The sequence below is a fragment of the Aricia agestis genome, chromosome 5, assembly GCF_905147365.1.
Source record: "Aricia agestis chromosome 5, ilAriAges1.1, whole genome shotgun sequence".
In the NCBI taxonomy this organism is placed as follows: Eukaryota; Metazoa; Arthropoda; class Insecta; order Lepidoptera; family Lycaenidae; genus Aricia; species Aricia agestis.
In genome coordinates, this window is record NC_056410.1 from 1,882,114 (window position 1) to 1,909,089 (window position 26,976).

Here is a 26,976-nt window from a genome sequence, read left to right on the forward strand (position 1 = left end):
TTTATTTATTAAAAAAAATTGACACACAAGCTTAAAAAACGTTATTCGATATTATTTTTGATAGTTTTTAATATATTATAATATCTATATATTTTTAAATAGATTTTTGACTAACTCACATGTAATTACACATGTGAGTTAGTCAAAAATCTATAAATAAATAAAAATAAATGTTTGTTAGTCTCGCTAAAACTCGAGAACAGCTGAACCGATTCGGCCAATTTTAGTCTTGAAATATTCGTGTAAGTCCGGGGAAGGTTTATATTAGGAGTATTTAGGAGGGAAATTATGAAAAATTCACTGTGCCATCTAGTATCGAATACCATTGGTTATATTTAAATACCGTTTAACAGTACAGTCTAAATATAGTATGTAGGAAACTGACGAAAACAATAAGTCTTCATTCACTCGTTCTTTTGAGTTAGGTCGGAAACGAAATAAAAAGTGCCGTTATATTTACCTAGAAATAACAGCAGACTAGATACCGTCGGCAAAATAATCGAGTACTCACAAAAACAAAAAATTTATCGTCATTCGTCGCTAAAAAAGAAAAATTTTACAATTTTCATGTATTTGAAACGGGCCTACCTCGTTATGATTTACGAATTGTCTACTGTGAACTAATTTAGGTATTTTTTTCTGTTGAATTACACAAACAGTTATTTCTTTTCACCGAGAAGACTGTTCCTAAGGTTAATTAAATTGTCTGCTGGAACTATGCAGTACCTATATAGGTACTGCATAGTTCCAGCAGTATAGGGGTGAGTTGCCGTAAAGTTATTGAAAATATATATTTTTGTAGGAAAAAAATTCGACAGTTGGTAATTAGTAATTACCATAGATATTTTTTAGATTTTTTGATTGATTTCACATTAATAAGTATTCGACAACGTCACGTTCATTTCTCTCTTATGGTACCGTTTCGATCAAGGCGGCAAGCGAATGCAATCGCCAAAAATTTTCACAGGTTTTTGCTTTTTGCTCTACGTCAGTTCAAAAGCAGCGGCGGCATGGGTCGCTAGACCAATGTCGGTAGAAAATGAAACCTGTAGCCTATTTTATAACTTATAAAGTGGCATTTAATTTTAATTTTTGTCTGTCATGGTCGCTTGCCGCGAAGATGGGAACGTCACCTTTAGATTCATAGCTTTTTTCGATTTTAAAAAGCTGAATCGATCTTCCATGGAAAGACCTTGCAGTGAGGCTTTATACTGATAAAGGCTAATAAAATTAAAATATTATGTACCTGCGTTTGTAATTGGCAAAAATATAATTATGGCACAATTAGTGTGTGTTCGTAAATATTCTACTTTTGAATGTTTTTGCACACCGTACGCCGGAAGCAGCGCCGTTGGAGGCGGAAACGCGTATACAATCACAGTTGTGCTGCCCTTTTACGTTGCTGCGGCAAAACACTGTGCACTATAAATGGCAACTTGACTGCTTATAGGCTGTACACCGCAGACTGTTTGCAAAAATTATATACATATTATTATAGGCAAAATTCAACGCACATAATTAAAATTTAAAGCTAACATCAAAGTAAATTGAGCACTTAGAAGTTATTTTGTTTCGAAAAGCGTTTTGCCGAATGGAACATTTTGAGAGCATATATTTGGCTATTATAATTAGATGATGGTTGACATGATACATACAATATACGAGGGCTGCTATTTATGTATCCGGAATTAAAAAAAGAAACAAACATATATAATTTAATATGGTTTTATTGCTTTTCAAAATATTCGCCATTGCATACGCTGGAACCAATTTTCATAGCACTTTTTCCATTCTGATTGAGGTATCTCCAAAACGTGCATTTTGAACGCATCAACAGCCTCTTCGCGGCTCGAAAAACGTTGACCACGTAATTTGTTCTTCGCGTATGGAAATAAAAAGAAATCGTTAGGTGCCAAATCAGGGCTGTACGGCGGATGACCAGTCAATTCGATCTTTTGACCCTCCAAAAACTGAGTTGTTTCAGCTGAGGTGTGACAGCTAGCATTGTCGTGATGTAATATGATTCTGCGTTGTCGGTTGTCCTTTCTTATTTCTTCAAAGACTTCTGGTAAACAAATGGTCGTATACCATTCAGAATTAACCGTTTTACGATTCTCTAATGGCACTGTAGCCACATGTCCATTAATTCCAAAAAAACAGGCGACCATTTGCTTCAAAGTACTTTTTGCACGAGTAACTTTTGTTGGTTTCGGCTCATCTTGGAACACCCACACCGTTGACTGTTGTTTAGTTTCGGGGTCATATGCATAGATCCAAGATTCATCACCTGTGTAGATATTATAAACGGCTTTTGACGTACCACGGTTGTATTTTTTTATCATTTTTTTGCACCAATCGACACGAGCCCGTTTTTGATCGATTGTCAAGTTGTGCGGAATCCAACGCGAACATATTTTTTTACAGCCAAATGTTCGTGTAATATCTTATGTATGCTCGTCATACTTATGCCTAAGGACGCCTCTATCTCGCGATATGTAACATGACGATCACGCATTATTAGTTCCCGCACAGCATCTATATTTTGTGGGACAACAGCTGTTTTTGGGCGACCTTCTTTATTTTCATCCGTGAGCATAGACCGCCCACGATTAAACTCACTGTACCAGTGATAAACAGTGGTTTTTGATGGTGCTTCATCTCCAAAAGTTGCGGTGAGTTGAATAAAGCACTGTTGTTGATTTAGCCCACGCCGAAAATCGTAGTAAATCATTGCACGAAAATGTTCACGCGTTAAATCCATGGCAAATGAAGACACGCAATTTTCAAAATGACGCCACAATGGAAAAATAATTGACAGTCACATGAAACAAAATGTATTCTTCAACCAAAGAGTTATATTTTCAAATGTTGTAATTACTTTTTAAATATTGTTCTTGTAAGTGGCCAGTTCCGGATACATAAATAGCAGCCCTCGTAGATTATGACAATATGGTTGAAACGTAAAAAATAAAAATACTAGTAAGTAATGGGTTTAAACGTAAAATCATAGTAGTTGACAGACACTAAAATACATGTACATATTATCCAAAAAGCAATAACATGGTCGACAATAACGAGTCGAGTGTCGACATAACCACGCTGCGCGCTGTGGTACTGGTAGGTATGGCACGTAGCCGGTAGCGCACCATTATTCTCGCTCAGTAATCGCCGCGGAAATGTAAAGGTCTGAGCTGTTGGCACCTAATCTCTCCTTAATGCGTCTATTATCACATCGGCGCGCGCGCAGGAAAGCACACATAAAAGTGAAAGGTGCATCGATTGCGTATTGATCACAAATGGACAAAAACAAAGCGCTCTCGTGCCGTCTTCACATGCAGTAATGCGACTGGCATTTACGGCGTGGGAAGTCACCGTCGTTAAATGGTACTTCGGAGAAGAGGCGGTGCAGTTCGGACCCCGTTTTGGGTTCGATGCCCATAAGGGCGCCCAATGCCGGGCAGGGTTTTACAGTGAATAAATTCCTGGCCGTCGATGGAAATAAAATACTTGTACGCATTTGCAATCAAAACGCAAAGTAGCCTAAGAACTAAGCACCACGACCTCGACCCGTATGCAAACACGCGGACCTTAAGTACACATTGACGCTAGTGCATTCAAAAGCCTAGGATTAGTGCACGTGAATGAGACCTAACGAGCCGCGGCCTTGTGCGCCCAGGCCACAACATAATAAAGCCTAATTTACGTCATCGTGTGCATAATATCTGAGCTTGTTTATTATATTTCGAGTTAAGTGATGACACAATATCCATATTGTGATAAATGTAAACAACAGTAGTTTTTGTCCAACTAGGCTTAGAGCTATTGAATGATTTTTTAACTTTTTTTACTGCACAAACCAGTTTTTACCTCATAATTTGATACGACTTACGAGATTACGCACTATTTGCACCAAGTCATAACATCTCAACCTCTTCGCTCCGGGAGCCAGACGAAGGCGGTTATCGCAAAATGAACGACATTTTGGTGGCCGCTCAGCCGTATGATTATGTCTCAGATTGACGTCTAACCTTGTTTCTCTTTTAATAAATCTGCAGATAGATAGATCAATATTTTCAGCCGTAATAATTTACGCAAACTTCGAAAATTATGTAATAAGGCGTTAACTATTTCTATTTTCTAACATCAACACATAAGCCTCATCGTAAAGAATATCGTAATAGACCTTATTTAAGGCAATAATAACAAGTCGAAATATCAAGGCCGCGTGTCCTTATTCGTCCGGAACCCGCATATTCCGGTGATATAAGGTGTTGGCAATTTCACCTTAACCTCACCACACCAACGGCAGCACCCACGTCTGGACCCTGCCATTGTTGTTGTGACAACCGAATCGCGAAGGCCGCTATCTTATTTGCCAACGATCCCAATGTCGTATGCTAAACCGGCGTAGAGATGTGGTAGAGACTTTGATGGGCGTTTTTGTCGTATGTTGCATAATGCATTGTTTGAAACACAAAGAGTCCTTTTATGGATAAATCATAAAATTATCCGTAAAAGGCTCGGGAAATGGAATAGCTTCTAAGTCCAACAGTAAAAATGCTGCCTATTTTTGACCGAGTTGCCGTACAACTTTATGGCCCAATTGGCTTTTAACTTTCAATTAAATCACTAACCATAACTAAGCATTGCAGCAGGAGGGGAATACCTCTAAGATAGAACTCTAGAGGCCATTTTCTTCAACCGTCCATTTAAACTTTAAGACCCCAACGGAAATGTCAAAAAATATCCAAAGCTAATATTGTCTCATGAGTCTTTAGGATCTAAGGAACCGCCCATCAAGTGTACATGTACATGGGTGGTTTTTCAGTTGGTTGAAAGTGTTGCAAACAGCGAGCCGCCGAAGTACAGTTAGTTGGGTATGTAAATTCGTCGACAATTAGCGTTACGTTGCGTCGGTAACCGTGTTACAACTGCATTATAAAGGCAAATTATTCAATTGTACGTAACAGCCTTCCGTCCTGCGGTGGTCGTAGGTGTCACTGTGCACGCACGAGTTAGCGTGGAATATTGTTAGAATATAAAGCCATTAACTATTTGACACTTGCTTTACGTCGACATTTAAAATTTAATTGGTCGATAAATGCAAACCATAGCTGCGATTTGACGGATTATTAAGATTAAGGATTCTATGCAGATTAGAAAACTCAACTTAAGATTGTGTTTCTTGCAAATGAAGCAGATTTTAATTTGCCCAAACCACAAAAAGATGCAGTCTTAAACCATCCAAAGAAAACGTATTCTATTAGAGCTGCTGCAACATCAAGAGCAGTTATCTCAAACATACATAATAGACATCGGTCATAGTAGTTAAGAAATATCCATAAACATTAAAGCCGTAAAACTGACAAGTTCAGTTCGGTGGGCGTCTACAATTTTATGACGGGAACAAACTGAGATAAGACCCGGTTAGGTCATACCACGAGCGTGACATCCACGATTGTGTAATCGACGTACATAGTACAAGAAAATTGACGTTTAGCAGTGACAGCGTACTCCTTTGTTCTAAAAAAATAAAATAAAATAAAAATTGTTTTATTTCTGAATAAATTCGAATCAAATATTTTCAGAACGTTGAACTACATGTTGCCTACCACCGGTTCGGGAACTAACCCGGCGAGAAGAACCGGCGTAAGAAACTCGCACGGGGCCACTTTTTAGTAAAAAAGTGGAAAATTTGTCTTTTAAAAAAATAAAATTTACAATGTAAATAACTTAATCTATACAATTGTAAGTCACATATAATAAAATATGTAGAAGCAGCCTTGCAAGCAGCCATCCTACTCCCAAGATGTGCTATCGTTTAGGAAATCGTTGACCGTATAGTAGACACACAAACGTTCTTTAATTACTTTTTTAAATTTATTAATTGATAGATTTTGAACATTTTCCGGGATTTTATTGTAAAGGCGTATACATTGACCTTTAAAAGATTTACTTATTTTGCTAAGTCTGATCACTGGTATTTCCAGCTTGTGCCTATTTCTAGTGTTTCTACCGTGACTATCACTTTTAGTTTTAAATTTAGTTAAATTCTTTCTAACATACAATACATTATCCAAAATGTATTGAGAAGCAACAGTTAGTATACCAATTTCTTTAAACTTTTCTCTCAGAGATTCAAAAGCTGACATTTTATAAATTGAGCGTATAGCTCGCTTCTGCAGCACAAAAATTGTATTGATGTCGGCAGCGTTTCCCCATAAAAGGATACCATAAGACATTCTACTGTGAAAATAACTAAAATAAACTAGTCTTGCCGCGTCTTCATCAGAAATTTCCCTAATTTTTCTGACTGCATATGCTGCAGAACTGAGCTTACCTGCAAGATTAGCAATATGAGGACCCCACTGTAATTTACTATCTAATGTAATGCCTAAGAATATAGTGGAGTCCACCAAATTCATTTTCTCATCATTTAATAGTAAATTGGTTTGAACTTGCTTAACATTGGGCAAAGTAAATTTTAAACATTTGGTTTTCTTAGAGTTTAAAAGTAAGTTATTAACATTAAACCAATGTACTATTTTTGAGAGAGCACTATTTACCTCGTCGTAATTTGACTGCCGTCGCTTCACTTTAAAGATAAGTGAAGTGTCATCAGCAAAAAGTACTATCTCATTATCCTTAACTAGATAAGGTAAGTCATTAATGTAGATGAGAAAAAGAAATGGTCCTAAAATGGATCCCTGTGGTACACCTAATTCTATTTTGGTCCCATTGGATCTTTTACTATTAACTTCAACCCTTTGAGTCCTATTTTTGAGGTAAGAAGTCAAAAGGCTGAGTGCTGAGTCCCTTATGCCATAGTGGTGCAATTTTTTGACTAAAGTAGCATGCTCGACACAGTCAAATGCCTTAGAGAAGTCACAAAAAATACCTAAGGCATCCTGTGACTCCTCCTAAGCTTCAAATATGCTACAAAGAAGACCTATACCAGCATCCGTCGTGGAACGACCCTTAGTAAAACCGTATTGGTTATTGTGTAATAAATTATTTAAATTAAAATGTAACAGTAATTGCTGTAAAATTATTTTTTCAAATATTTTACTAAGAGTCGGTAAAATCGAAATAGGCCGGTAATTAGTCGGATCTGATTTAATTCCCGCTTTAAATAAAGGTACGACTTTACTGTGCTTCATTAAGTCAGGAAAAACACCACTCTTTATGCAATCATTGAAAATTATTGCCAGATGAGGAGCTATGATGTCAATTATCGATTTAATAATTTTTGTAGACATGCCCCAGAGATCAGTAGTATTTGTAATATTCAACAATTTAAAGGTATCAATAATATCTCTAGGGCTAATTTCCCTAAACTTAAAATTAACATCACATTCCTTTACATTGTCTCTGAGTAGCTTTTCAGCAGCTTCTGGTGAGGAATTTAGATTTTTTGTAGTTGAGAGCGGAATGTCAGCAAAAAACTTTTCAAAGACCGTCGCAACTTTGAGATTATTTGTAATCTTTTTATTTTCAAAGTATAATTCAAAATCAGTGTTACGACAGGTGACATTTCCAGTCTCACCAGATATAACCTTCCATGTAGTTTTAATTTTTAGAATTTTTAATTTTATTTTTGATATATAGAGCCTTAGCAGCTTTACAAACTTTTCTGAAGGTTTTAGAATAATTTTTAACATATGCTTTAAATGATTCACTACTGTTGCTACACCTTTCGTATTTATAATGAGTAGTATTTGGTGTGATTAACTCATAACAGTAAAATTAAAGTTCCCGGCATCTTAGTCATCGTTAGAAATTACAGTTCCTCATGGTTAATACTGAACCCTACAAAATTAAGAATTCTGCTTATGGTTGGGACTTGGGTCGTACAGGCTACAGCGTACTGTATTAAAACATGACCAATTTGAACGTTCAATTTCTAAGACTCTACACTTAGTACATACCGCGTTCCACGACTCGACGTTCAATACCAGTTTATGTAATGTTTAATACGAATACATGTCGTAATAACATTTGCTTAGCCCAGATTCATACGTTAACTTAGATTCGGATCTTATCGTAGCTCAGCCTAATAGGCTTTGATATGACGTTAAGCCTGAAGTCTGAATCTAGAATAGCTCCCACGCCGGCAATAAATCTAGGTCTCGAGTGTTTTTGTTAGTTGTTGGATTAGTTTATCGATTAATTTCAAGCATTTCATCGAGTCCTTCAGGGGATAATAAATGGCTGTCCTAATTAAGTTAACCGGTGGTAGGCAAATTTCGTTCGTTCGACTTTCAAAAAGTGTATCATGATTCATGATACCTATTTTGAATAAAAATATATTTTATTTTTATTTTATTTTAACTAACAACTAGCTACTACAATCTAACGTGAAACGTATATCCCATTACTGAGGTGGACGGTGGCAAACTTATTATCATCCTAAAGAACAGAATATTATACAATGTAAATTGTAATATTAGTGCAATCGATTCTGATCATTCAGAAACTATTGTGGATATAATCAAGACTGTTTCTTCATTCAATTCAGAAACGAGAGTTGAAGTGCAAAGTGTGAAACTGACGGTCGACGGACATTATAAATGGTCCCTTCGAATCTCCATAACTTATTATAACAGCTCTAGTTAGCATCATGCATGACGCCTCCAATTAAATATTTAACCAATTTACATGTTCACTCTGTAATCCAGTATCGAATGTGAAAGTGTTCTTCACTCGGCAGGGCATTAACTAGTGTATAATTAAACGTAATACTGTGACGAGGAACTGAGAGCTGACATAACACGAATCTACAACAATAGATGTAAGTTGTAACTGATGGAGTATAATTTCTTTTAGATTCGATCGTAATCTAGAGTGCGTACACGCCGGTCAAAGAAAGTGGTCTATTGAAGACTTACCTTAATTTGCATAATATGAAACCTTTGCGCCTATGAGAGACTAAAGAAATAGAGAGCTAAAAGATATCAAGACTGTATATTGTTGTAAGTTATTACTTTTGACTAAATTGGTATAATGTTCAAAAGGTTTTCTGATTTTAGACTTCTCTGTAACTGCAACCACACGGTCAACTTAAAATGCTTTGTACTCAAAATTGTCTCGTCTGTCAGTCGTACATACAACTTAATAGTAATACCTATTAACTATATATTTTTGGAATTCGGTTAAAAACTAAGAACACTTACAGCATTTTAACAGTTAAGTAAAATTCCCAAACTTATAAAGTTTGGGAAGCCGAGCCGATAGTTTCCAAGTGCGAACTCTGCGAGCGCTGATCGAATATCTCGAGAGAGTTTCTCGGAGTTCCAGCGAGGAATCTAATCGAGGCGTGAAAAAAATTGGTGTACGTTTTACACAATACTAGCGACTTTCACGCGTGGGCTGTGTGTGGGCTCGAGTACACCCGGCGGGCAGACATGATACTGTTTGTCTGTCAGTGTTCATTAGTTATGATAACTCTTGTGCCGCCACCGATATGTCGGTGATCGATCAGACCTTGCCAAATACGTAAAATTGGGACATTGATGTGATGACTAACGTTCGTGTGTTCAGAAATTAACAATAATTATTATAACATTTCTTGTGAAGTAAATGCATTTAAGAAATTACGCTCCTCGTAATCAAATAAACGTTAGGTGTAATTGAACTGCATAGTATATAGTTTCAGTTAATGCTTAAAATAGTTTAATTGAAACCAAAGGTTAAGCAAGTCTAACCCAATCTCAAATTATTTCAAAACACATCTAGTCGAGGACAGCTAGCCTTCACTTAGCTATCTTGGTTTATAGATACTCGGCTTTAAATTGGCACTTACTCCATTTAGGATGAAATGTATCGTCGGAGTTCGGACATGGCACATGGCTATTCTAATTTAATAGTCCGCTCTACATTGTTAAAGTAATGGGTTTTTATAATGGCAATTTGATTGCAATTAAGAAAATATTTCTAAGATAATATAATTGATAACTAAGCTGATAACTTCAGGACTCAGGTGAGGTACTGTAAATCTTGTACGACAAGAGTGCCTTTAGTGTAGGAAAAGGATCGAATTCAAAATATTATGGTTTATTAAATGGTCACTAAGACAACAACTGGCTAGAGACTACACTAGGTAAGTTATGGCTAAACCGAACGGTGGGCGGTTCATCAACACGGATGCTATAAACCTGGTTGTTGGTGTTGTCACTTGTCAACATGCAGCAACTGCGCAGATTACCGCATGATGTCACCACAGGTTTACATTATTAATGATAACCTTATATTGCTCGGTACTCAACTAAACGAATCCACGAAGGTTATTAATGATATTGAAATAGCCGATGCGTATTCAATGGAAGTTTCTCACAACTATTTGGATCACACCGAGTACGTGTGATGGATTTTAAAAGCGTGTACCACATACAAAGGAGTATCGACAATTTGACAGAGCTGAGGTAAAGGTGTCGATCGCCAAGTTTGATAACGGTGCAGGTGTACCATGTAGGCATAAATAACAAACCGTTTTGCTTTGGCCGTTGCCGATTGGTTCATGATTTGGCGTTACCAACTCAAAGAGCCCCAGAAACCGGACACAATTAAAAAAGAGGAACTCATCTCACATTGTCGCATCTTACGGAATATCTAATTGAACATCCAACCCGGAACGCCATCACAAATCACAGCATCCATATTCGAAGGCCGATATCAAAGATGGCTATGAACCATACGCGGCCCGGCGTCAGAACGACTTCCTTGCTCTTAATTACTCGAAGGCACGCGAGGCATGTACAGTAATACCTTACCGCTTTATATGGCCAGATTCAGTTTCCTATAGTGACAGCACAATGAGTGATTTAAAACGCCGAAATTCTCGCGCTTATGGAGTTCATATTCAGAAAACGGGATATAGATTTGTCCTTGGCTAATTGAAAAGACTGAATTTGGTAAAGTTCATGAATCATGCTCATCAGTTTTGCACATTTTAAATTTTATTATCTGATAGTGCTCTTATATTGAAAGTCGCATAAACCCTGAGTCACCATGGGGGCAAATGTTTGCCTGCTAAAAGTTTCCCCACAAAGGGATTTAAGAAGTTCCTGAGTTGTGGACCATAGATGGCAGATAAAACCCTCATTTTAATACATTCAAATTATTGTAATTACTGGCACACGATATTGAAAATGTGACCTCTAGGACGCCAAAAGTTGAGCCTACCCGCGTAACCCGCCCACAGCGCCCGCGTCTCGCAAATTCTATTACGACACAAAATCTAGACGGAGCGTCGCAACTCGCAAGGTTTAATTATTACTTATATCGTCCTTGAAAATTGTTAATGACCGAGCGTCTCTATTGCAATTAATCTCAAACTGTTCTGCCAAAATCTTAGGGCTCCCACAAATCTTAGGGCTTAGGGCCACATATCTGCGACAAAATTCATAATCAAAATGATATAGATGCGATGTGAATTCGCAGTTTTGTGTGGGAGCCCTTAGATCAAGAGAGTATGAAACTTGGCATATGACGCAAATAAGGTCATATATAATATATTTTTCGGCGCTTTCATCAGTAGAAAGAGCTGAACTTTGGTCCGATTTATTTTCTATATTTGTTTACAACTAGGACGATTCCATCTTCGCTATCTATATTATCTGAAGAAGTTTATGCCAGAGAAAAAATAACCTTTCGATACGACTGTCGAATATCGTTGCGCATTAAACGAAACCCGGTTTTCAATTTTGTTATTTCTCAGTATTTGCGATGCAAACTATCTCGGTTCATCTTATCTGGCAGTACAATGAAACAGATAGCGCGGCTAGTCAAAGAACAATAAACTCCTAGCGCTGATGTAATGTAGGAATCAAGTGGATTTCGTGTAATTACTAATAATGAATAATTATCATTTCATAGTTTTACATTTCGTAGCGGGCACGGTAATAATGTTTAGTGTTGGTTGTTACTAAGGTGGCATAAACTTTGCTAACTGGGATATTGTTTTTAAGTTTTTCTATGGTGGTAGATGAGTACCAGATGATTCTTCATCTAGTGATATTTGCAGATACGTATCATTAAAAACCTCACCTTGAGGCCCACTCTGAACTGTTTAAATAGCATTATTATTCTAACACGAATTGTTATCTATATTTGCCAAAGGCGACATCACAATTTACAGACTTAGAAATCGTTAGTTAAACACGCTCGAAATGAAACTGTTCGAGTTAAATATATTATTATTCGTTTCTTCTTTAATTATTTCAGAAAATGTTCCTTTGCGAGAGGCAGGAACTGAAATTTGTTGAATCTTTAGACCAAATTGCAATTCGACTGCTATTGGTCTTATAATTTTATCATAGCCTTGGATTTTTATAAGAAACACGTGACAAAACATTATTTAAAATCTATGCTTACTCTATTTAAATACAGTAACAATAAACACAGGTTTATAATTTTATGTTCTCGTCGAGGTAATAACGCGTTTAATTTGTACGGGTAATGTATTATCTAGCAGATTGTTGTTAACGATATTTTTTCGCGTAATATAGACGAGCATATAATTATTATATATGTGATGAGAGGGTAATTATTATACGTCAGTTTATTATCAGTTCTCCGCAGTACGGACGAATTATGTTATTATGATATGATAATTGTGCCAAGTGTACCACGGTGGCTGGTTCAGAGATTGCTTATCTACTTAAATGTTCTTTCATCAGTCAAATGTTACTTTTTAGTCTGTAAATGGAAGATTAAAGCGCATCACAGACGGTGAAGATACTATCATATTTTATCTTAAGATGCCCAAATATAAAATATTATAGTATCTTAAACTATCACACACGGCTAAGATACGATATTAATAAAAATCTGTTAATTTCCTTACGAGTCTGCGTTGGTGCCACACGTATTCTTTGTTAGAGTTCTATATACAGGGTGATGGACTATGAGCGATACAGCCTTACTTCTTGATTTGTTAGACAGCTCCTCAGACGATGATTCTGATATAGAATGTGAAATGCAGATTGCAGTAGTACATTCCAAAAGGAGAAACATTTGGATAGAGCCTCACATAAAAAAGAGAAAAATCTGCGGCGAATTTAACCTTTATCAAGATCTGTCAACGAAGAAGTTTCAGGAGTATTTTAGAAATTCAAGAGAAACGTTAATTTCGATTCATGAGCTTTTTAAGCTAGCCATAAATTATAAGTCAATTTTATTTAAAATTATCCGAAATGTTCCTTTTTCCCTCAAAATGTTACTTTTCGAATGAGAGTATTAACTTTCGAACATACGGCACTGGCAACACTGCATCCACTAGTGCGTCCTATCTGTTGTTAAGGGAGAAACCAAATAGAAAAACAGCAATAGGCTCCTACAAATTATTTCCAAAATCATAAGTAATTAATGTATGCCTAAATCTTAATTAATTAGTGATACCGAAAGTTTGTAATTTTCAATCCTGTACATGTTCATTACATAAAAATGCAGCAAGCGTCGTGAATGGTAATGTATTTTTGTTGTATTATTTAAATTATTAAATAGTATAATTCGGCGTTTTTAATAACAATTACATAATCCTATTCTATTAGGTATTCGTACAACTTACGGCACAAGTTAGCAATCTAAACGCATTTACGGAGACACAGAAACGAGCACACACAGGTGATTCGCACAGCAATGCACAGGTATCGCACAGAGGCGCACAGGGACGCACAGAGGCGAACACAGGTCACAGAACTGGACTCGAACTACTCTGTGGAGTAATTCAACAAACGCGACCGGCGCGCACCGCGCCTCACACTCAACTAACTTTTGACACGGTGATTGTTTGCCACCAGCCATGTCAGACGTGTGCGGTGTGTTTATTATTCGATAAGTCAAAAGTTCTATCTGAACAGCTGAGTTATAGAATATAGATACCTGCTTTGGCACTTATAAAAACTGGAATATTGGGAAGAGAGCTGTTAGGTGATAGGTCCCAAATGTGGCATTTATAATGTTTGGGATATTATACATTCTGCAGGCTAAAAGTTAGGACAAAGTAATACTAAATGGGAATATAGGAATAATTTAACTTTTTTGCCAATTATAAACATTTTATAGTAGTGGAGGCAGGCTCTTAGGTTATCTATATATTAATACGTGAGCCAAAAACTTTGTATCCCATTTGACGAAAAATGGGGAAACGTAGGTGAATGAAATTTTGCACAGTTATCCTACTAATATTATAAAGGCGATATATAATATTATAAAGGCGAAAGTTTGTTTGGATGTATGGATGTGTGGATGTTTGTTACTCTTTCACGCAAAAACTACTGAACGGATTTTAATGAAACTTTACAATAATATAGCTTATACATCAGAATAACACATAGGCTACAATTTTAACCGACTTTCGAAATGGAGGAGGTGTTATGTTCGTTTTTTTATCTTCAACGATTACTCCGCCGTTTGTGAACCGATTTTCAATATTTTTCCTTTGGTGTATAGAGTATCATGCCAATTTAGTACCATATTCACAAAAATGGTGATCTGATGAAGGATCCATAAAGAATCGAGGAAACTCCTCAAAATTTATAGGGAAACATGTGGTGATTTCGGTTTCGTGCGAAGTATTCTAAGCTTGTTGGTAGCATACCAACAAGCAAGATTTTGCACCGAGGTATACCTGGTATACCGTGGTTCGGAAGGTGCTAAAAGAACTCCTGATTCTTTATAGATACAAGTTTGGGAGTTTCAGCGTTGTTTTAAGAACGGAAAGCATATGCTACTAAGCAAATTACATTCATCATCATCATCATCACCAGTCACCACTACCATATTATACCATACAACGTCCCATGTCTCTGTCTTTTAGATCGAGACTCGAGTTTGTCAAGCGATAATTTAAAAAATCTATACCTACCTAATATTATAAACCTGAAGAGTATGTTTGCTTGAACGCGTTAATCTCAGGAACTAAAGGTCCGATTTAAAACTTATTTCAGTGTTAGATAGCTCATTTATCAAAAAACTATAAAATAGCAGGCGCAAAGTGTGTGACTGAAAGCGTACCAGCCGAACCTTTGCGCCTGCTATTTTATAGTTTTTTGATCATCGTTTTTTTATACATCAATTAAATCGAGTCAAAAAAACGAATCGCCCTAGATATATTCTTTGTCTTTAATTCAGTGCAAAAATTATCTGAAAATTCCAAATAATTTGGACATAGTATGGAAAATTCGTTAAAAGAGGAGGTAAGTTTGGGATTTTTTTCTATCGAGTGAAGTTCATGATATTGTGTAACGGAATATAAATTCCACTGTGTTTTCTTTCTTTTTTTTCTAACACAGTGTTTCAATTTAAAAGGTTTTTTTCAGAATTTAAATTACTATATTTTTGTGTCTACTGTCACTTTTAAATCTTGAAAATCGTCCGTTTTTGGGAATACAGGGCCTTAACTCTTAAACTAAAAATAACATTTCACGGTACAAATCGCAAACCATTCCTAAAACACGATGAAAAGTAAAAGTTGATTAGGTTTTGGAAAAATCTTTCTGATAGATTAGAGAGATTAGGATGGAGATGATCAGAACTTTCGTTTATCTCGCGGGAGAAAGTGTCGACCGTGCAGTGTCGACTGTCGAGCCAGCAATAGTTCACACTTCACAGCCGGTGAACACGATCGCACGCGACACTTTGGTAACACTATGGACTATGGCACAGTGTTTTTTATGACAAATTTGAGTCTTCTATCGGCTTTTCGCCCATTTCTTGTTTATGTCGCTTTTTAAATTAATTAATTGTTGTTTGTAATCTACATAATAAGTAAATGGCACAGTGGTTGAACACGTTAACTGCGAGCAGCGAGACTGATTTTTTGTAACTAGCATACCATGCGATACCAGGTATTTTCGATCTGGTAGTAAATTTTCATCGTATGCGAACGAGGTTTTAATGGCCTGGTGAAAGCTGTTCATAGAAATATGAGCGCAGGATCAACAATACTAGGATTTTATGAATGAAATTTCGCGTGTATAAAGTTGATTAGTGGACCTATTTGAAACTACCTTCGCCCGGGAATTGGACAGAAACTTAATGCCTTGTCTTAAAAAAAAGATACCAGGTTTACCAGACCTGTTCAAGCACAATAAAGATATACATAATTTTGACGACCTCTGTAGCTCAATTGGTTGAGTGTCCCGCCGACGGAACAAAAAGTTTTCAAAGTTCCCGGGTCGGGAAGTGTATTAAATATATGTATAGTATAAAAGTATTAAATATATTTCCGTTGTCTGTTACCCCAAGGGCTTGTGTTCAGTCCTTCGGGTACTTAGCACGGGGCCAGACTGACGTGGTGTGTAGCGTCCATAGATATTATTATTAATAATAGGGATGGGACAGTAAAACAAATGCATCATATCGACAAATTTAAAAAAAACTAGATGACGCACGCAACCCCGTTGTGCCAAAATTAGTTTATCGCGCGGGAACCGTACATTTTTCCAGGATGAAAAATATCCTATGTCCTTTCCCGGGAGTCAGAGTATTTCCATAATCGCAGCAAAATCGGTTCAGCAGTTTGGGCGTGAAGATGTAACAGTCAGACATACATAGTCTCGCATTTATAATATAAGTATGGATAATGATAAAAAAATCTGATTCAATGCTGTGCTGATGCTTTTCTTGAGCTGGTATTCTTCTTTCAGATTTTTTTGGTTTAATAACAGGTCTAACTTTTTTTGGTTTAATAAAAGGGAAATATATCAAAGACTGTCACTACTCGAAACAATATTATTTGTGACGCCATTTCATAACACTTTAATATTTACCACGCGATTAATCCACCGATCGTGGATTCTTGAAAATCTATTGTTATTCTATTGTGTCTCGCCCACCGGTGAGCTTATGGGGCTTGATAGGTTAAAACGTAAATATCACAACAGCTGAAAACACTTGCGCACAATCGACAACAAACAAAGCATTCAACAGCACTAGCCGCGGCGCACACGCCCCTCGCCCGCTCAGTGCGGCTACCAGGCCTATAAATCAAGGCCTGGTATTATTTTTCAGTGTCAAGTCAAGTCAATTTTAATTCAGTGCGAACTATGTTTAAAAAACTTGGTGCATTTTTAATCGTTAAATATCATAAGCTTTACAAAACCGGCCAAGTGCGAGTTGGACTCGCCCATGAAGGGTTCCCCGCAGCAGCAATAAGGTTAATTTCTATGAACTTAAATATTTTTTGATTTATTTTTATATTTCAATTGATTTAATGAAAGTTAAATTAAGGTTTACCATTTATGACGTAAGTATAAAAAAAAACTATTGGCTAGATCTCGTTCAAACCAATCTTCGTTGATAGCTTTTATAGTAATGTACATCATATATTTTTTTTAGAATTATCATGCCCCTACTTTAGAAGTTAGTTACTCACACACACACATTTTACAACTTTGGAAGAGTCTCTCTCACAAACTATTCAGGTTAGAAAAAAGTTATATTAGAAACCTCAATATAATTTTTGAAGATCCATAGATAGCCCACACGCATCTTGAGACGGCCGAGAAGAAGACGCGCACCACGGAGTGGCCGCAGCGCCTTTTCTTAGCTAGGATACTCGGGGTGGTAGTGTGGGGACACCGCCGCCCATTACACCGAGTTCCAGAGAGAGCCGTGATGTGCATGGTGCTCCTGCACATCGCGGCCACCGTGTGGGCTTTTCTAGGCCACCTCGCGAGGCGACCTAGAATAGCCTGCATGTTTTGATGGGTCTGACACAGACAAACGTTGGCAAAGTTGCGGTGGGTTGATCGTGCCCGTAACTTTGCCTAAGCGGTGAGTTGAGCACCATGGGGTTTTAGTGGGTAGTTCCTCGGAGAGTCCCACATACCCCGGCCGATGCCCCAATCCGCCGGGGATGCGTAACGCATTTCCCCATGTAAAAAAAAAAAAAAAAAAAAGGTTAGATGAAAAAAAAATTGTTTCAGTTGTACCTATTTATAATATATTTTTTTTTATATTTTTTCCATTTTTGTATCAAAACCGTAATGCGGTTCACAGACTACATCTATTTATCAAGTTTCAATAGTATAGCTCTTATAATTACGGAGAAAAGTGGCTGTGACATACGGACGGACAGACAGACAGACAGACATGACGAATCCATAAGGGTTCCGTTTTTTGTCATTTGGCTACGGAACCCTAAAAAAAAGCATCTTATTTTGGTACCTTCTGTCATAAAATATGTTTTCATTCCTTTTAGACCTGTGAGTTATCAGTACTTACTAATTTTATTCGAGAACTACTAAGTAGGATTTACTGGTTCCTAATTTCCTACTGAATACAGATTACAGAATAACCGATTGCATAGCTTGTAATTAGTGACTATTCGCCAGTACAGTCAGTAAAGCCATGTTGTCAAACATGTTATTAGTGAAGACGTCAGTCTACTCTGATTTTGATGATGATGATTTAGATAAATTATTATTATATTATAATTAGTACCTAATATTTATTTATGTACATAGCTACAGGCTGAACACCAAAAATTTACAACAAGACGTAAGGGAGCATACCCATACTACGTGACCCATTTAGGGGGGGGAGGGGTCTTCAAAATACTACGCTCGGTCACGAGAGGGGGGGAGGGGGTCTAGAGTTTTGTCACGTAGTCAGTTTCGCCGAGAGAAACGTCATACGATTTTTTTTCCTCGCCATTTAATACTTGACACTGGCATTTAGTATGGTTATTTATAGCAGACAAAGGCAAAAAACAGGCACTGTTGTCACTTGTCAGGCATTTTGAAGTTTGGTGAAGCTATCAAGCTTGGTGATCATTTACTATATTTGGTGTTCGATTACAATTTGAATTACAGTCGTGACTAAAATAGCTAGTATGTACCATCGAGGAAATTGATTCCTAGATAGATGACAGACCAACGTCGTGTAGTCGGATCATGTCAATTCAATGTTAATTGTGATCTGTCGGTTGGGTTTAACTTTAAACGCGACCAAATTACTTGGGTCCGCCATCTGCCTAGAAGTTAATTTCCTGATTGTTCTATTGTAATTTTAGACTATTATTATATATATTATACATAAGTCTATGTGATAATACTTTAGGGTGTGTATGTGTTCCTTACATAGAGTTCACTGTGATAGTAGCAGCGCTAAAAGACCAAAATTTTTATTCACTTTTTTATGGAGAAACTCGTTACACTGGGGCGCTTGCCCATACATTTAGCGCTGCTATTTGCACTATATAAGGAATACGTACACATCCTAAAGTATTATCACTTAGTTTTGGTACACCTTGTATAGTATATCTTAATTAATATTAGTGTCAAGTATTTCTCTTTGGCAAACTATTGGGTATTAATGTATTTTTGGTGATCGTTATTTTTATTCTCATATTTAATTAAGTAGTAATAATTATTATAAACATGCAAAGATTATTTTGTAATAAATAACTTAAGAGGATACACCAAGGGCTAGAGAAATGAAAAACAAGTACGGTATTCGTAAAATCTATTGCTGTCTCCCTAAACCTCAAGCCTCCCGCCGCAGAGCGCGATAGAGACAACTTCAGCTTGAATTTTCCTGATTTCTTCTCCAAAACTTAACCGATTTAAGTACCTTTTTCATTAAAAATTAAAGCTTTATAGAATAAATAAATGTTTTATTTATTCTATAATCTAGCCAAATTTGTTTTCTGGATGTTTGAACACAGCGGAAAATCTGGTCATTTTTTGTTTTTTAAACGTTCATATCTTTTTTTATAATTAAATTATAAAAAGACTGAAAACATGCTAATAGTGGCCATAGATATTAGATATTCAGGAAAAAAATTATAACTCTGCCGGCATTATCCAGGGAGGAAACAACGTTTGTATGGAAAAACGGCCCTAGTGTTTCCTCTAAACACAAAGTACATGTTTGTACTAGTCAAATTATTTTCATTTGCTAGATACTCTTTCTACTTACAAAATGATTAAAAATTATTATTGTCAATACCACGTGAACAATTGAAGGGGGGGGGGGGGGGGGGGGGGGGCTCTTGGCATATACTACGCGTGGTCACGAGGGGGAGGGGGGGGGGGGGGTCCAAAAATCTTTAAAAGTAGGTCACGTAGTATAGGTATGCTCCCTAAACAATAGGGAGTGCCTCCGCTGCCGGCGCCGGCGTTCAAAATGGGAACCGGTGAAAATGCGTAAAACGCTAGGTTCCAGCGCCGAATACCGATTTAAAAACAAATTTTAAAAATAAATAATTATAATTTCAAATATTCGACTTCTTAACCGACTTCCAAAGGTGGAGGTTATATTATGTTCGGCTGTGGATATTTTAGTTTTTTGTGATGCATTGTCATCCACCTTAGCTTTACTACCTTTTTTCAGCTACCAAAAAGTAAGATTTTGTACCGCAGATATACCCCGTGGTACATACTTCCGAGTTCCGAAGGAGTTTCAGCGTTGTTTAATCCATCGATCGTGGATTCTTGGAAATCTATTGTTATTCTATTGTGTCTCGCCCACCGGTGAGCTTATGAGGCTTGATAGGTTAAAGAAGCAAAGGTACCTTTATTATGCTACTATGCAGATCACATTTTTATCATCATCACTACCATTAAAATATGCATCCTCACATTATGACCTTATTATTTGTACTTTTCATAGTCCTTTAGCTAGTTTTTGATCATTATTCTGTCATTTGACAAGCGATGTTTGCCGAATAGGCGCCGGCAGCCTATTCGGCAAACATCTCGTGACTTCGGCAAACAACGGAAAACGGCGCCGGCAGCGGAGGCACTCCCTAAACAATAAAATTGATTACGTCTTGTTGCAAATTAAGCGTTATTTCATAAATTTTTAGATATCCACTGTAGTCTGTACACTGTGTGATATACTTAGCCGTTTCCGACCCAGTGCTTAAGATTTTAGAACTCACCCGGTCCGAGATGGCCTCCTCCATCTTCCCGCGCTTGAGGCCCGGCGCTCGTATGACGTTCGGCGCCGCTGGCGCTACGACGGCGGGCGGCGGAACCGATCCGCCCGCGCCGCCGCCGCTCACCGGTATGAACCCCGCCTCCATCACCACATCACAGCCACTCGACAACAGATGGCGCTAAACACTCGCATCGCACACGAAAATCACTTCAATTCACTGTTGGACGAATTAGGTAAATCACTAGCCATGGTGAGGAACTTCACAAACACATTGAGCTTCCGAAATGGACGAACTTAATACTGATCAATTCCACTCGTTATCACCGAACATCTTCTACCTGGAACAAGAACGACTTTATTATTGTAACGAAAACAATTTATCGAAACTGGTTGGCGACGAGTATAGAATAATTATCAAGGTCACGACGAGTAAAGGAAAACAAAATTAGGTACGATCGAGACTGGCGACTTTTTTTGCTATGTGTTTTTGATCATTTGCACAAGTCATTATAGTATTATTAATATTTCATATTATAATTTAAGTTTATCTTATTGGTGGTTTTATAACAGCAGGATATTAAAATCTTTCGGAAAATTATGCTACTTTTTAGTCTTTATTTTATCGTAAATATGCATACTTCATTTTCATGCCCATTTCAACAGTCTCAATTAGATGCCTACAGACAGAACATCCTGTCAAAGTAGACAATACAAGGCTTGGCGTCTAAGCCTCGTAATAAATAATCTAATCATAACTGAAACAAACGACATTATACGAATAACGTAGAATCGATTTGTGTCCATCCGAGCGCTGCGAAAAACAGATCGAGTCCGCTTGCCGTTACGGCGCACGTATTCGACCCCAAAACAGTCAATTACTGCACATAATAAAAAAAAACTAATAATAATAGGCTCTCCTAGGGTTCCTAGTACACACACTTGGCGATTTGCGACTTTACCAAGTCTAGATGCCATGGTCTACTGATTTCCTTCGAATAACGTACAAACGTAACGCATTCAAGTTAAAGATTTCAGTAAAACTATGAACCTTAAGGAATTTCACAAATCCACAAACTTTAATAAGACTCAAGAAGTCAAGAAGCATAACTAGGATAAACTTTTTAATGACATGAATCTTTTCACGGAATATAAGCTAGGTAAAGTGGTGCTTCAGAGTCGGTAATCACCTAGTTAAAGTAACTGTAACAGTCAGACAATTCGGTAGACAATGAGACATAATATTTATAGGGTAGTATTTAATCGAGTGACTGTAAATTACAGTTTTAGGTGTCAAAATTACTAAATTTGGGTTACAGAATTACTATTTGAGCGACTGAGAGTGAGTGACGAGAAATTAACAGAACAGCTACCTAGAAATTATTTATTTGAGTTACTTAAAATACAAAATGAGCAGCTTTATAATTTTTGAGCGACCTAATATCTGTTTGAGTGTCAACGTTACGTCCTGCATTTTTTTCAATATTTGGCAAATGTAATTTTTATACTGAGCGGCATTTTATCTTAAATGAAGTGTTTCGAATACCAAAAACCCCTTTGAATAATACACTAATGAGCAGAGTATAATGAGCACACATTAAAACAAAAAAAATGAATATGAAATAACTATTTGATGAAACACTTTTATTCAGGGACTACTACGGACAGGGATAGAACAATTTTTTTTTATTACTATCAATTAAATTTTTTGTGAGTAGCTTCATTTGGATAAGAGGAACAACAATTTTATATGTGAAAAAAAGCGGTAGCTAACAGAGATAGAGAGGATTTCATACTTTGATTTGATGATCCCAAAATATGTATTGTTCTATTTGTAGGAACTTAAATTATATAACGGTAAAAGTTTAGAATCATACCCAACGATTTAGAGGGGCAGGGGAGGAGTGGGGGAGGGGGGGGGTAAACCCCGTTTATATATAAAATCATTAATAAATTACACAAATTATAATCCTTAACGGAACGTCAAATAATGGGTAAAATTTTAATGGCGACCTATACCAAAAAAAAAAAACAACTGGCTTTAATTATGATTCGACGGAGCCTCCTACTTCTGGGTGATTTACAAAATAATAACCACGATGGCTAAGGCGGGAGCTTCGCTGCGCTACGCTCCCGCCTTAGCCATCTAACCTAACCCAAAAAAGTCGTATTGGTCCGCAGCCCAACTCACCTGACTGCAACGATTCGTCGCCCCGCTCCCATTCGAATTCGCACGCATTTAACAATGTGTGTTTTCATTAAAACACTTATCAAAATATAAAATATAAAGCCTCAAATAGAATATCAGTAACCAATTATCATTAATAAAGCAGCTCACAAAAGTTTGCTCAAAATGAACTTTTTAGTAGTTAGTAATAAATAACCTCACTTAGAAAAATTTAATCTATATTTAATACTAGCTGTTGCCCGCGACTTCGTCCGCGTGGACTTCAGTTTATAGCGCGCGGTGTCAATAAAATTGGTGTCAAAAGCTTTTTCGAAACCCTGGTACCCCTTAAATCAAAATACCCAAAACAGCCGTGTAGTGTGCACATAATATGTTTTTTTTTTAAATTAAACTTTTTTATACCAAGCTTATTTAGCGTTACACAACTTAGCTGCATTACACAACTTTAGATTTGCCCAATACCCATAAACTATTTAGTATTTATTATTGGTAGACTGTTGTTTCTGATATCTATGTTGGTACGTGAGTTATTAAATTACATACTATAACAATCGAAAGAATCGAAATATTAACGCAACATGGTACCACCTCTTATAGAAATACGCATGAGCAAGCAATAGCGCGATCTAGGGGACTCTTGGCGCCATCTGTTTAGAGTTTTTGGAACTAACTTAATTTGACCAAATTTACGCATTTTCACCCCCTTACAACCCCTTTTTCCAGTTAAACAGTAGTCCTTTCTCAGGCTTTAGACTATCTATGTACAAAATTTCATTACAATCGGTTCAGTAGTTTTGGCGTGAAAGCGAGACAGACAGACAGACAGACAGACAGAGATACTTTCGCATTTATAATATTAGAATAGATTGAAGTTGCCCGCTATGTATTTCCAGTCGCTCACTTAGTAATACAGTCGCTCGGATAGAATTTTAATATCTAAAATAGATTAATCGCAATCCACATTTTGTAAGCTCGTTTTGGATTTTATTATAAATCAATATTAGTCGTTAGTTTAGTTTATTTTTCGCTTAGTCAAATTGATACCACTCATGTTATTAAAACAGTATGTTCATCATCAGTCGCAAAGTAATTTTTTATTCGCTCGTTTTATTATTTCCCATATTTATAAAGCACAACAACATAGCAAAATTTGCTATAATACAACAGACGCTAATAATTATTATTCGAGAGCTAAATGATATCTGAAGTCTGAACCCACCGCCCTCGCAGTCAATCCAGAAATTATAACCTTTCAAGTTTCAACCTTACACCAAAATGGTCGACGATATATCGAGTACGAAACTAAGGCGAGTAGCGTGCGCGTCGTAAGCGCAAGTTATAAAAAAATATCCACAGCTGAACATATAACATCCTCCTTTTTGGAAGTTGGTTAAAAATGGATTAAGTAACAAATAACAATATTTTGTAGGTTTCTAATTGAACACGAGCTCACAACTAGGAACTGAATTCAAAGCGTTTGAACTTTGACAGGCCCAAAAATGCGAAAAGAAGGTAAGTACTTACTTATATATTTTTATACTTTTATGAACTAATTTTATTATAGCCTTCTACATAATCCTATTAGCTTATTAATTTAATTAAAATATTGTATTTGCCAAGTATTTAGGAGGTACTTGAAGCAATTACTGTCTTAACATAAGCTTTAATTACTTTAAAGGTCAATACATTTTCGAAACATAATGAAAGTATGTATAGGTACTGCAGTATATCAATGTTTGTTATGACTTATGAGTCAAATTTTTACTCATAACAAAGATCTTTTATCCGAAAGTTATTGATGACTAATTCGAATGTGTGTCAATTTATTGCGCGTTTTCTTGTTCGCACGTACCAATACCTACTTAATACTTATCTATCTGCCATGACAGTTCTGCAGAATCAGGACAAAAGGTGGGAAAAGACTTTGTAGCTTCTTCAAAAATATTGCTTTATTTTTGAAGAAGCTACAAAGGCCATTTATTACATACAGCCATTTATTAGGAAACAACTTTGAATGACGAGATAGGTAACTTTGTAGACAACAACTAAGGGAGTCTAGCGCTTATGTAAGCTGACTTGTTCGTAGATTGCACACCCGAGACTAATCTAGATAAAACTATTAAACAAGAGGGACATTCACGAATAGGACCAGAATTCTATATTCATTAAGCCTCAATCGTTATTGATAAATTCTTTGATGGTTACTATGACAAATTAACTTTGTGCGCAGTGTTAAAATTTCGTTTAACATTTGTCAAAGCTGAGAAATTAGGGCCTCTCGTTTCCAGGCTTTTCCGAATTTTCAGACTAGTAAAAGATCAGCTACTTGACACAGTCCCACGCTTAATCCACAGGTCATTGGGCTTGCTAGTTGGTGTAAAATGAGATGTCATCAACGGGATAAAGCGAACGCCGTCGACAGCTGAACGCTCTAATTGGCACAAAACGACAGAATCGTCTTACCAGACGTTCCCACGTGTATACATGAAGACATTATATACAACTTCTTTATTATTATATACTTTATGTACCTCATTAGTCATTATATTAATTAATAGTCTGTGTTTGAAGTCAAAAAAATCAATCGAAGAAGCTTTGGTCCCTCTTCTAAACAGAGAAGTAAGCAATTCAAAGGGTTGCTTAATTTTTACATTTGTGGACTGATAGCTAAGAATAGGCTTCTGATATGTCAGCAGGCTTAGTATGGATATACAGTAGAAATGCAAAACAATACAAATATTGACAATTTAAGAGAAAAATGGCAGATTTATTTTGGTTTCTCTCGTAGAAATCTTTTTCTGTGACAACTCAGAGATGAGCAAGACTCAAGAGTCAAGACACTACGCAAGATCGTCAACAAAGCCAACAAGGATAACACAATGCCATTGAGGATAAAATTTTCTAAGTAATCGAAGGAAATTGCAAAACAATGTACGCCTGCATAATTATCGTCTGCACGTAGCTCGTAGTAACGAGCATACGACTAGAATTCGTAGTTAGCAAAAATATACGGCAATATTTCCACATTGAGTAGGTAACTTAGAAAAACTACGGTAATATTTTCATCGAAACCATCAATTTTGTTCTAAAATTGGCTGCTAAGTGCTTATCATGAAAAATTTCAATACAACAGAACAGCTCTTGTAGCCATACAATAGGGGTACACGAGGATTTAAGATGTATTGTTTTGGTTCCGCACCAGTTAGTGTGACCCCCGCCGATGTCGTTAAGCCGGTTTAATGTTTTCACGCTGGTGGCTACAACATTCTACCTATTTCTAATATTATATTAGCGGCATATTGCTTGGGAGAGAAAAATATTACGTCCAGTCACTCCAGCTAAAAAGGCCCATCCAAACAAAAGTGACAGTGTTTCGTCTTCTCTCCTTTCGACGCAGGGTGAACTTCAAGAAATCCCAAGAATATAGAATTAAGGCAATGTTTCAACTGCTCTAGAACAAAAGTCAAAGATTCCGCGCAAAATTCACTTTCCGGGACTTCCCTGGTCTGGATGCCGCATTTTGCTGATTGGACCTAATAAGAAACCGCTTAGCATTTAAAAGTGATTACGAGGACAGCTTGGCATCTGGCGGTACGACGACAACAGCAATTATGTGGATTAATGTGGCGGTATCAAAACAGGCTTACCGTAATCTATCTAATCCCGCTATAGAATTCCAGCGGACTATTTCTATGAGGCGCCGCGCTGCTTATATAAATTCAATTAAACAGTGATAATGATTTCTCCTGTTACGTGTTAATCCTTACCACAAGTCTGTATTCTGTAATCTGTGGTAGTACTTAATAAATAATTCTTCCATTATCGCACTTTATTTACCCTATTCTTGGGACACGGTGTGTAACCATTAGCCATGATTGCGAAGCTGGCTACAGCACACTCAA

At 36.8% G+C, this 26,976-nt stretch overlaps 1 protein-coding gene across 7 annotated transcripts in view; it reads right to left on the bottom strand.

Moving 5' to 3' along the window:
- The window catches only part of LOC121727329 (mitogen-activated protein kinase-binding protein 1), a 98,830-nt gene that overhangs the window by 59,599 nt on the left and 12,255 nt on the right, over positions 1-26,976 (bottom strand). For 4 of the 7 annotated variants that reach the window (XM_042115103.1, XM_042115102.1, XM_042115101.1 and 1 more), the window contains exon 2: positions 20,891-21,227. In XM_042115103.1, the coding sequence (XP_041971037.1) occupies positions 20,891-21,034 (144 nt within the window). In that variant the 5' untranslated portion in view covers positions 21,035-21,227. Of the gene's footprint in view, positions 1-13,560; positions 13,757-20,890; positions 21,228-26,976 lie in introns of those variants that run through there. The other 3 variants (XM_042115100.1, XM_042115098.1, XM_042115099.1) reach the window with 3 other exon arrangements.